This window comes from Antedon mediterranea, chromosome 11 (genome assembly GCF_964355755.1).
Source record: "Antedon mediterranea chromosome 11, ecAntMedi1.1, whole genome shotgun sequence".
NCBI classification, from domain to species: Eukaryota; Metazoa; Echinodermata; class Crinoidea; order Comatulida; family Antedonidae; genus Antedon; species Antedon mediterranea.
Genome location: NC_092680.1, coordinates 6689224 through 6702250, shown reverse-complemented (window position 1 = coordinate 6702250; position 13027 = coordinate 6689224). Strand labels below are relative to the sequence as shown.

The following is a 13027-nucleotide window of genomic DNA, read 5'->3' as shown; positions in this document are numbered from 1 at the left end:
CGGAACTTCAGGTTTTGTTAACGAACCCTCAGATATTAGGTGCCTTTATTTTGCTCTTTCTTTCAGTAAGAATAATACAGAATAGCGCTTAGAATTATAGCAATAGCTAGTTTTTGCTTCCCCAATTAAATTACTCGCAACATTTCCTTTACTCATTTGAGTGTAATTTGTGTTGAAAACTTAAGAAAGTTTTTTTTAAAGGAAATTGGATCAGCGTTGGAGCAGATAATCAAGCAAAAATTACAGTTACGTGTCCACATATGGAACGGTATAGGTAGTTGACCTCCCAGTAATCATTGGAAAATTGATCCAAGTTTCAAATTAACTGGGCTCTTGCAATAAGCAGAACGTGTTATGAAAAGTGGATTTGACAAGTTTTATATTAATATTCAGTGGGTGTATATGCCACCTTGTTTAACTCTTTATTATATTTAGGTAGACACAGTTTAAGAACCTTGTCAAGTGGATAAAATATCAAAACTAATGCATCGTCTAATTTTTTGCTTGATTGATCAAGTGAAGCGTAATCTATATGCTCGACTTGTGTCCTACTTCATGTTATTAAAGATTACTATTAAACATTATGCTGTGCCACTGTTTTAATAATATTCTTTCGCACTAGTTCTAATCTTAGCATTAAATATTAAGAAAATTTACCAGATAATTTTGCTTATTATATAATATATACTGAACAGAATATTTTTCTGTTCTGTAGGAACAATTTAGAAGGAATGCTATATTATTTTTTGGAATATTTGATTAAATTTTATGCGTGAGTATTTATATAATAACTATATGAAATTAATATTATAAGTTTAAAATATATAATTATTATAGATAATATTTTAAAAATAAAACATTGTAATATTTTACATATCCAGTAGAGTGACAACCTGTTATTAAAGGGACATTTCCCCAGGCACTACACACTATGGAAAACATCCACTAAAGGGACATTTTGTAAATTGTAATAGGGGTTTTGTAAAGAATGTTTAAAATCAATACTTTCATTATCCATTCTTTTACCAAACTTTGATTGAGTTGATGAAAGTTTAATTGCATGATAATTTAAAATAAATTTAACTAATTCATTTTAAAAACTTTTTACTACTATTTACTACCCAGAAAATATTTTATCACAATTTCTGAAAATCCAAGCTCCCTTTATATTCTATCAAAATGTCTTTATCTCTGCACCAAACATGGCAGGAGTGAGGTGGTGTAGTCTCTCAACCATATTAGATTTTTTTTTGGACAAAACCACCTGAACCAAATATCTGGATTTATTCCCAGAACTGGCCTGTCTTATTCATCAAGCTGATAAACTTTAAATTTTTTTATAGCAATAAAGCTAACAACAATGTTTTTTGATTTATGATATTTAAGAGGTTCTACTTCAACATTTTGTCATCAAACTGTACACTGAATACTTGATGTAGTGTCCCCTTTTGAAATATCTAGGCTAAATAAGGACATTCAATATCTCATAATTGTTCAGTACATTAATTGCTAGTGACATATCTTTGCTGTTTTATAGCAATGGGAAGCCTCACTCCACTCATCGTAGATGTCCTTATGACTCTCACCATAATAAAACACAACAATATTCATTAAGATGCCAAATTGTATGTAATCAAGATTGAAATGCCAATATTGGTTATGTTTATTTAAGCAAATATATCATGACATTATTTGACCATTAATATGCTGAAAGTTTATGTTAATATTCAAATCTATTTCAACTGTCAAGAATTAACCAACTACTAATCAATTTTTGGGCTATTATTTTGAGGAACCATGCAAACATGGAAAATTTAAATAGTTTTTTATGTATTACCAATGTGTGAATTTCATTTACGTGGAATACAATACTGCCCATACTTTTGGACATCCCTATTAAGGGACACTTCTTAGTGTGAAATAACCAAGGAGCAATATTTTAATATTACCGCCAACCTCATGATTCAGTGACACTTTTTTGGGTCCTAAAAGTGTCCCCATTTCGTACTTGTAGTTCATAGTACTTGAATTGAGTGATGTCAATGATAGATAGTGAATGGTAGATTTATCAATATTTATAGCACAACATATGTTAATGTTTTCTTTGATGTAAGTAATTCTGCTTTACATGGGTAGATGAAAGCAACACAAAATTTTGTGTACAAATATTTTTAGTAAAAAAAAGATGTCTGTGGGCCTGTTTCTTTTAAAAAATCGCAGGATTAAATGAGAATTTATATATTGTGAACACTTGAATTACATTTACTTCACTTTGTCCCCAGATAAGTGAAGCCTCAACAATCCTTTTATTATTCTTAAATTTTCCTTTTCCCTAGAGTGCATATTCACTTTCTTTCCTGAAAAAAATCAAGCTACAGAAAGATGTAGTAATGTTTACTGGTTTAATTTCTTCAGCTTCCCTTGGGCAGTGTTCATTTCTTTTCCTATTATTGAGTTTTTAATAGTCTTCCTGAATTAATTGCTAAATCTGGCAGACGTGGCCATACAGCTGTTTATCATTCTAGATTTTTAGACCCACCAATAAAATTGTTCTCTTGATTCAGCCTTGATTTATGCTCTTAAACCTGTGATTACAAGTTTCTTGCAAAAAAATAAAACCTTTTGTTTGACAAGGATCCAGTTACACCACAAGATGTGAATTATTTACCTACTCAAAGATATCAATTACTATTGGTTTAGAGTTATCACATGACTAATATTTATTAAGTAGGTGTGGTTAGCTCTGGTGGGCAAGAATTGATAATAAGGTGGGTGTGTTTACATTAAATTGGATAGTCACTGATGTTAGACTGCATTATGGGAAGATTTTCTAGTCCGACTGTACACATCTTCAGCATGGTGGAACTATTTATATAGTTAATTCCATGCTGTGAGTAACTATTTGTGGTGAGACATTGCATGTGGTTTTTCTTTTCCAATGAAACCCTGTCAAATGGTTCTAGATCCTATCTGCATATTTTGTTGTATTTACACCTGTACTAAATAACTATTGATTATGATTTTCTGCAGACAGAATCCAAACCTTCTGGGAAATTTTCAAATGTAGAATGATTTTGTAACAATTCAGTTAGAGGATTTAAACATTCATGTAGTATAACAATTTTTATTTGAAAATGTTTAGGTAGACGGATTTTAATTTTATTATGTAATTTAACTATCAAACTTATTGAAACAAACCACATTAATATTATGAGTTAATAGTTGTAAATGAAAATAGATATAACATATTATATTAATCATGTTATTGGTCATTTTATGATCAATTTAGTCAAACCATGGTTAAAAAGCTATGAGATATTTTCTCAATTGATTATAAAATCAAAATTGTAGGCGTAATTCTGCTTGATCAAAGACTTTTTCTGTCATCCATTCATAGAGGTACAATCTGATCAAGAAAGTCTATCTGGTGACTATCATAGAATTGCACTGTTTTGATTTTACTGAAAATTATCTCACACAATACAGTGACAAATGTGAAAACATTTATAACCATCGTTCATGAGAAACACTGCTCTTCTATAGCTAGTTTCAATCCTTCCCACTGTGAACCTTGCTATTGTTTTAGCTTTCACACCGGTCCCACCCAATATCACTTATATTCTCAGTTTACTGGACTTTCTGCATTCTCACTCGGAAGGGCGAGATCAAAGTATATCGATCGAAACGTCGAGAAACTCGAGTTCTTTTCAGAACTATGTGGTGAACCGCAAACATTATATCAACATTTGATTTCACCATGCAAACCTTCAAACATTTATGAACCTCATGCTGATGAGAAAACATTATAAGCCTTGGAATTAATGTCTTACTCAGACATGAGCACATAGATTTCATTATTCCTATTCAAAAACTATCAATGTTGATTAAACATGCTGATATTTTGAAGCTGTAGAATTATATTTTACTGAATTGGCCATGTTAGGTTTAGGTTCTAGATGGCAATTTGCTTAATACTAATAGTAATATTTAGTTAAAACATGCATGTTTCATACCTTTTATTTGTGTTAGGTACATATGTTATTGTTTGATTTTGGTCGAAATAAATGTTGAATTGAATTGAATACTTGAAGAAAAATTAAAACACTCGGTCGTAAAGAACACTATTATAACTTAAACTAGACTAGAGACTTTAGGTAACAGGAAATGGTATAGTGCCCTCTATTTGTTCCTGCTCACAAAACTTTCCCTAAATTGTTGTATTGAATTGTATGTTGTGTTATCCTCATATTAAATGTATAGCGGTCGTATTCACCATTAATACACTAAGGGAAACACTCTAGCTTCAAATGTTAAAAGCAGCTCATACCAAAATCATTTATAGCTGTGTTTTACCGTATATTTCGGTGTATAAGTCGCACTTTTGACACGAAAATTTGACCTCTAAATTAAGGGTGCGTCTTATACACCGAACATAAATGCCTCACCACACAGATTGTACATATCGTCACCTCGTTTGCTAGGCCTGAGTAGGCTAAACTAGCTACATTATACTAACACAACGGCAACCTGCTTCTGCCTAGTTTTCAAGGCATTTTAGATGATGTTATACTAAATATGATGAAAAGATTTGTTCATTATGGAGCTGTTGTAGGCGCTCCTATAAAATTTCATTTGTAAACGTTTACGATTGGAATAGCCTAGGCTAGTATTTATTTATAGTTATACGCACGATCACCGTACTCCCAGCGCAAGCCCTTCTTGGCGGCCACATGGTGTACGGTATTCGACTAGTATATTCTCCAGGTAATTATAGCATGGACCTAGCGTACACACTTCTCGGAAACATAGATACTAATCGAATACGATTGTCCGTGAAAACGTGCGCCCTCTCGAAATGATCGAGCGAGGCTAGCCCACACGTACGTACGTGTTACACACACGGTCATGCACTCGATGTTGCGGGTGCGAAACTCTTGAATAACAAGTTAGAAAGAACTTGTTGAGGCTGGGCGAGGCCGAGCCTAGGTAAGAAAAAACATAAATAAAGGACGCCGTTGTAGATATAACAAAATATATTATTACAATAATATTGATTACAATTTAAAAAAAAATTGTTTTGATGGAAATATAAGGTGCGTCTTATACATCGACGATATAAAAAATACCTATATTTTACTCTCAGTTAGGGGGTGCGTCTTATAGACAGGTGCGACTTATACACCGAAATATACGGTAGATGTTTTTATGCTACTGGTTGATATGCTTTTACACACTGAAATAACAAAATAAAGATAAGAAAACAAATTTTGTTTTTGGTGTCATTACATATTCTGTAAATTGTTTATACAGTGTGTAGGACAATATTTAATGTTTTTGGTTGTTGACGGTCAAGTTATTACACTCAAAACATTTATTTTCCTTTTATCCATTATTACAATTAATTAATGGACAATGATGATGACATAGTTAGTGTCAAAATATTGAATGCCAACATGATGGCGTGTATTTATTATAATTGCTTGGAGTATTTTATTGTGTACGTTATTATGTACATAATTCTGCATAAATTGACAGTTTCTAAGGGGTAATTTCCAGGGACCTATTTATTTACTGACAATTCACATCTAATCCCTAGTTCCTTTTGATAATTAAGCAAGATTATTACAGTTCCGTTTTGAATGTTTTGTTTAATCTTGAATCACAAAATTCAACACATTTGTATCTGTATGCACAGCTTTAATTGCCTTAACGCCTATACATTGCTTTCTTGAATTGAAATAATTATATTCATATTTCAATCTTTTATACTTATTTATACTACATTAGTTTGAACTTAAATTTCTATTCATAATTGAATACGGTTGAAAATGCCTCACATATTTGCAATGAACATGGAAGCTAATTTCAATCACTTATTGCTGTAAAGATATTTTTTTAAGTTAGTCACCCTACATGGCTTGTTTAGAATTTATAGAATAGGATAGAGTTTATGAAATTGAATTTATTTGTTTATACAATAAAAGCTTCTTCAGGAGATATCCCTCCTCCAAAGCCTCCATTTACTTACTCTCTTTTGCAATTCTCAATCAATTGTTTTCATTTTGTCTTCAGATCATATCACCATCTAATTTTGGTTTTGCCTCAATTTCTTTTCCCTATCCTTGGTTGCCAAATAAACATTTACAATATTAAATGTTGACATTTGTTAATTGTAATGATGTTCATATTTGTGTTAATGTATCTGTTTCAAACAAACTTACACCTACAATTAGTTGAAATAAAGAAATGCAATTGCATTCATTAACGCCTTTAATTAATTTCTTTTAAGAATTTTGTAGAAGTAATGTTATACTATTGCTTTTTTTTTTATTTAAGTGTTTTGTTTTTTCTAAACAAAGGGACTGTTAAAAATGTGATTTGCCCGAACAATAAAACCCAACCGACTACTTACAAGGCTACTTTTCTAAAGCGTTGTATACACTATCAAACTAGTTTGACAAAAAAGTGTGATGTGCTAAAATAAGGTAGTGATATGCCAAAATATGGTAGTGATGACATCATTATGTCCATATATGGGCACATCATATTTTTTTGTCACATAAACTTTGATTGTGCAGCTAGAGCTTTATGTAAAAAATATCCTCACACAAATGACATGAATGAATTATACAACATTTATCCTGTCTACTCATGACAAACACATTGATTGACATAAAACAGAACACGGAACTTTATGATATGTCCAATCGAAATGGTTATATAAAAGTAATAATAATTGGTTAGATACATTGGATTGATGTTGCATTGACCTTTGAAAGTAATTCATTAAACTAGTTGCAATGGTCATGTTATGTAAGGATGTGACTCAACTCATCTAACTTTAATTCAAATTATCATTTGAAGGGCGAATTGCACAAACTTTTCAACTTAAAAGTGTCTAAAATGTTAAATAATAATAATTATTAAATCATGTAGATGATTTGGTTTATATAAAAAATAAACGTTTTTGTATTGGTGTTGTGCAATATGGTAATTATTTTGGAATTTACCATGTTGATTTTAACAAAATCCAAACATGCTGATGTATTATATTATTTTTACTGATCAATGTTTGATTTATTCATTTTTCACTGTCTTAAAAATGATTGTAATTGTAAAGAAACAGCATAAGCTACACTGGCTGTATGTCAGTACAAAGAGATAGATAGAGTCTAATAATGATACAAAGTGTCCCCTTGAATAGGGGTTGGCAGTATAGTTTTTAATTTATATTGCCCCTCATTTATTTCTAGGGAAAGTGTTTTACAGGAAAGTCCCTCTTATAGTAGGGGTGACCCTTTATAGTGATGTCCCAAAAGAGGGATTCAGCTGTAGTAGATAGCACATTTTTAAATTGGGTATATTTGTTTTTCCTTCCAGGCTGAAGAAGAAACGAGAAGAAATCAACTTATGAGAGATATGGCTCAACTAAGGCTTCAGGTAAATAAATTATTTCATAATAAAAATATTCTGATCACCCTTAAAAATAATATATGACCCTAACTACTGCATTGTTTAATATTTAGCTATCAGGAATCATTGAGACTACATAAATTCAATAAATTAAGCATTTAATTATAAATAAAATTTAACGATTAATCTTTTCCTTGAAATTACAGTTTATGTTTTTCTACTTGGAAACTAATTAATTTTCGTATCAGATAAAATTGCGGTAAATATATCCTTATCTCCAACATTCAGAATCAACTGTAGCATATTAAGTAAGGTGCATTTTTTAAACTATGACTTATATTAGGGAAACTGATCAATTTGTGTCAGAACTATTTTGTTTTTAAGTTGATCGATTAAGAGTGAGTATTTAGATGACATCCTGAACATTATCTATTTTAATCGAAGAGATTTACAGCCTACGGGGTGCCATATTTATGGTGCCTGTTATCTATAATGTTCTGGTTAACTTGTGAAATAATGAGGAGTGTTTGAAGGTATTAGATGTCCATCAAGGACTGATTTAAAAGGTTCATAAGCATGCTTAAATGATCATTTCTTCACTTTTGTCTTAGTCTTACGATAAAATGTGTTGAAGCTGAAACCTTCGTACAATAGCGTGTACTTTTTTTATGCCTTCATAAAACGTTTTAACAACAGAATGTGTAGACACGCATTTTAAAGTGGAGCCTTGGTACGGAAGTACTGTATATAATACTGTTTCTGGTAGTTTATAGATAAAGATTGTTTTGCAGTCAAAACGTTTTACTGAATATAACATGTTCCCTCAGGTATTAATGATTGTGGAATGATGTAATTATTACCTCCAACACTGTTAGAAGGAAGTGCGAAACACTTTACATGCCACTTTTCTGGTAAATATGCATTTACGGTCAAGTAATTGCACTGACACAACTTTGTTGGGTTGACATTATCTTGATCTAATTGAGGTCAAATTAAGAAAGCTTTATACATAGTTTTAACAATTGTATCCAGTAGAATAAGTAAAACTGTTTCATTGTAAATTGTAAGTTAAGAGTTTTGAAACAAAGTTTGCAGAAGAGGTCTCTAATTGTGTGCTGGGTCTTCTTCCTATGTCCTGCCCTTTAAGAACGATGACTATGGCAGGTCTGAAGATTAGTTGCAACCCCTGTAAATATCTATTGTAAATAGTCTATGATCTTTAACATTGCAATCAGTTTGCATGTTTTTGGACTCTTTACCTCTACACTTCTTGCCATCAATTTTGTTTTGTGCCACTTTCGAAATACCTATACCCCATTTCAAATACGTGCCCATATTAAAAAAAGCAGACTATTCAAATAAACTATTACAATAAACTCTTTGTGAGTATATTTTAAACATATCTTTTCACCATGTTTTGTCTACTCCATTGGGATTGACAAAATTATTGGTGAAAATGAAAGAAATGATAATCAATGAATTCACAGCAAAATTGACAGGTGATCCTAAGGCTAATGTTGTTTATCATAGTTTTTATGATCATTTTGTTACTTTCTTTTTAATCTAGCATGCCAGTATCAAGATAAAAGAGAAAAAAGGGGGAGACCATTTCTTATGCCTCAAGCCTATAGGCCTAGACCAAAATATCATCTAGATTAAAAAATAGACAACATAGCTACTTCTCTGACTTAACAAAAACATAGTTTGCCATAAGAAGAGATGCTTTCTTCAAATTTTTTTGGTAATTGATGGATATTTATTTCATAATGTACAATGAATTAAACAACTATAAAAATAAAAACTATATACCTATTTAATAATTATTATATTGAATTACAACACAAATGATTGCATTAATTAGAGTAAATAATTTCAAACACCACTGAAGAGAGGAAACATTCTTATACAGTTAACATAAAATGTTGTTGAACATTTAATTGAACATTACTTTTAAACCTAATAAAAGTCTGTCAAGAAATAAGCACCCAATAGGGCACCTTAATCAATGTTGTAGGAACTTTGAAAAGACAAGCAAGGAAATAAAATAAGGATATTTTCACAAGAATAAAATACACAACTTTAAAACTTGTATTCAAATGATAGTGCATGTTGACTAATTATCTTCGACACATTTTCTTCGTAATTGTATTGCCCTGTCCATGTTAATCAGATTGAACAAGTTCTTCTTGGCTCAGAGGAGGAAATGCTGGTTCGAAAATAACAGTAATTTTCTATTGGTTGTGTTTGCGTATCAGTTTGCGGAGTAGCGCCAGTCTGTCTCTAAAAATCTCCAAAATTGACAATTACGATTTACCCACAAGGCTAACATAGTCATCATTTTTTGTCAGGGTTAATAAGAATCTTTTTTCTTTCTTTGGATTTAAAACAAATATCAGTTTGTTTTGTATATAATTTTCAATTATTATAATCATTTGAGCTTACTTTAGTGATTCTTCAGACATGACGTAAAATATTCATAATCATTAGCTCCTTTCCAACAGATTTTGGCAGTACTGCGGTAAGAAAGCATGAGTTATATTGCTGGTTGAGACAAAATTCAAGAAGGTGAATTATGGCAATTATATTGTTTTCTGTATGAAAAGGGTCCAAGTTAGAATACAGTAAATCCTTCTATTGTTGCACCCAATAATTTCAATGTTTTAACAAAAGTTATTAATTTCAACTTTGAAGTATTATTTAGCTAGCTAGCAGGTTATTATAAAATACATTGTTTTGAAGGGTCTAGGCAATTAATGTGACCAATTTCCAAATACATTTGTTTGTATATGCTTGTTTTGTTTATATGTGTTTATCCACGCATTTAATTGTTTTTGACATTGAAATGTTACAGCTTATAATCTGGAGAAACACACAAAAAGAAAACAATTCAAACTTCTCAATTACTTTTTATTTTCCAACATAAAATTAACTTATATTAAATGGTATACCTGTCAACAGAAAAAAATCAATTTATATTACTCTATTGTACATTGCCTCGTCCTTCAGATTGGACTTAAAGTACTGTACAAGTCTTCCTGTACAATGCACATGTTCACAATAAAGAACTTGGTACACTATTTGATAATTGGGGTTCATTTCTCAGTGTGATGATCATGGTAATGAGCTTTATGGCAAACCTTCTTGTAATAAAGAGGGCACCAAGAAATACATCAATTGCATATTAAGTCTAAGAACTTTATACCATGCACCCCCACCACCACCCCCCCCCCTTTTTTTAAATTAAACATAAAACTGGATCCTTATTTTTGTTATTCTCAAATTCCTTTCTGTCAAATACTGTCATCATTCAATTCTACAGGCTTCTGATACTCTCCATTCATCTTCGGTTTTCTAAGTTGTCTTCGTCTAATACCCTTCAACAAATCCTTCCCATCAATCTTCACATTCACATTTCTAAGCCTCTGTACGTCTAACCTCAGTAGACCAATCCCGATCTAAGTCTAACAAATTCTATTCATCTAATCTCTTCCATCAATTCTCACCATTATAGCCTCTACCATAGCTTTCCAATCTTTCATCCGGCATCCCACAATGTGATGCCGAACATTACTTTTAATCATACCATATATCCCAGGCCATCCAGCTTAGAGTGCAAAATGTCATATTCTTCTGACATGTGGTGCAACTGATGAGAAAAGCACAAAGAAAAGAAAAATAGAAGAGAGAAGAAAATAGCAATTTATTTATTACATTATAAATAATACAGTACATCAACTGATAAAGGTTTTACAAAATCTTAATATATTGTTAAATTATAAAGTTTTAATAGCCTCCCCTTCATCCAATTCTGTCTCACCAAAATATGCTTCATTGAAAACCTTCTCATCCGTTTTACATACTACTGCTCACACAAGATTGACTCATTATTCGAGTACCCTACTGGATCCCCTCATCTAAGCCATGACTCAGGGGAATTCTAAGTTGTAGTTGTAGTACTTAGTTTGACACTGTGCTTAGATTTAGCCAAACCGCCCACTTAAATAATCCTAATTTAGCTGTCAGTGTAATAAGTTGATGATTTGTATTGAAGTAGCTATTTTAAGAATAAAATAATTTTCAATAAAAATATGTTTATTAAAATTTTGTTTAGGTGCCATATAATCAACATGATTATTTTTAAATTGATATAACTTAGTTAATTTGTATCCAACTTGGCAGATAATTTGCTTGTCTTTAGTTAAAAAACATAATAATATGAAATACTTAAATATTTAAACTTGAAACTTAAAGTAGCAATGAAAGAAAAATCAGTTGTACAAACTTGTGAAAACTTTTTGACCTACTACTAGTTTATGTAAACTTTGCTGCCCTTTTTCCTGTGCCAAACATCTTATTCATGGAGTCCCTTGTCTACAATGCAACTCCAAAGTGACAGTTTATATTTCATCATATCCCCACTGTCATTCTGTAGAATTGATACGTTTTGGTAATGTCGGGAATAAACTGACCTACTACAATTGCGGTTTGCATGTTAACCGCTTGAAGAAACCACGTATCTGCCCCAGTGTTGTCACATCTCCAGGGAAAAGGATGATATAGAATTTCCGTTTGTTTGCTATCAAACGAGGGATTACAATCTCTAGATAATGTCAGCCAATACAACCCAACTGATTTGTTCTTGTTAATAGATGAGTCAATTCTTGAATAGCCACTTGCAGGAATCTAGTCCGCATGTGCTGAGTGACTGCCACACCAATCAATCTGTGCTTCTTGATATAATTTAATAATCATTACTTTGATAGCGATGATTTGTTTGGTTAGTTTTTGAATTTGGCGTCTAAGATATGTTACTTGCGATGTTTACTAATAACAATAATCGTTTTGAGTATTAATTTGGCTGTCAAAATAGGTGAGGAGTAACAGGGGCTCAGTATTTTCTTGCTAGATGGCCTTGTGAATTTAATATTCAGAACAACTGCAAGATTGGTTTTGAATTTGTATCCTGTTGTCAAAACTTTTTTCTGTTTCAGCATAATCCAACAATTCACTTTATCCTTGAATCGCAATTATCCTGTCGATCTCTTTATCTCACATTTTTTTTTGTTATTTCTGTTTTAATTACATTTACTTCTGAATGAAACAATTAATTAATAATTATATATAACTATCGGTTTACGTTGCAATGAATGGCCACTATCTAATTAATTAGTAACTTTATAACGAACTCTTTGCAGCTTGACTGTGATAGAGAATATGGCTGACAATTACCAAATGCAGCATTCACCCATTGTATAAAAATTGGTCTAAAAAACACATTTTTCACAAACATTTGCCATTCTACCATAGCTAGATAGATAAAAAGAAATAGCTTGAGTAGTTTATAAGTTTGGTTAAAAGGTACTGTAATGTATGAACAGTTGTAACAAAATCTTTTCAAAAACAGAAGTCTATCTGTCAGGTTTTCCTTCTAAATTCAACTAAATGTCAAAACAATTTGTTGAAATTGAACTGAAAAGAATTAATTCATAGAGTGAAAATGATTGTCATGACATGCGTTTCTTGAAGAAGATGATAAGGATATATTTATAGATATTTTCTATTGTTATTCACATTTTTTTTTATATAATCCCTGTTGTTTCAAATACAAAAGTCT

At 31.3% G+C, this 13027-nt stretch overlaps 1 protein-coding gene across 2 annotated transcripts in view; it reads left to right on the top strand.

The window, feature by feature from the left end:
* LOC140062488 (nonsense-mediated mRNA decay factor SMG5-like) overlaps positions 1–13027 on the top strand; it is a 71802-nt gene that overhangs the window by 41932 nt on the left and 16843 nt on the right. For both annotated transcript variants that reach the window (XR_011847487.1, XM_072108728.1), the window contains exon 15: positions 7381–7440. Coding sequence is in view for 1 of the 2 variants with exons in the window: in XM_072108728.1 (XP_071964829.1) it covers positions 7381–7440 (60 nt within the window). In the remaining variant the exon portion in view is untranslated. The remainder of the gene's footprint in view (positions 1–7380; positions 7441–13027) is intronic.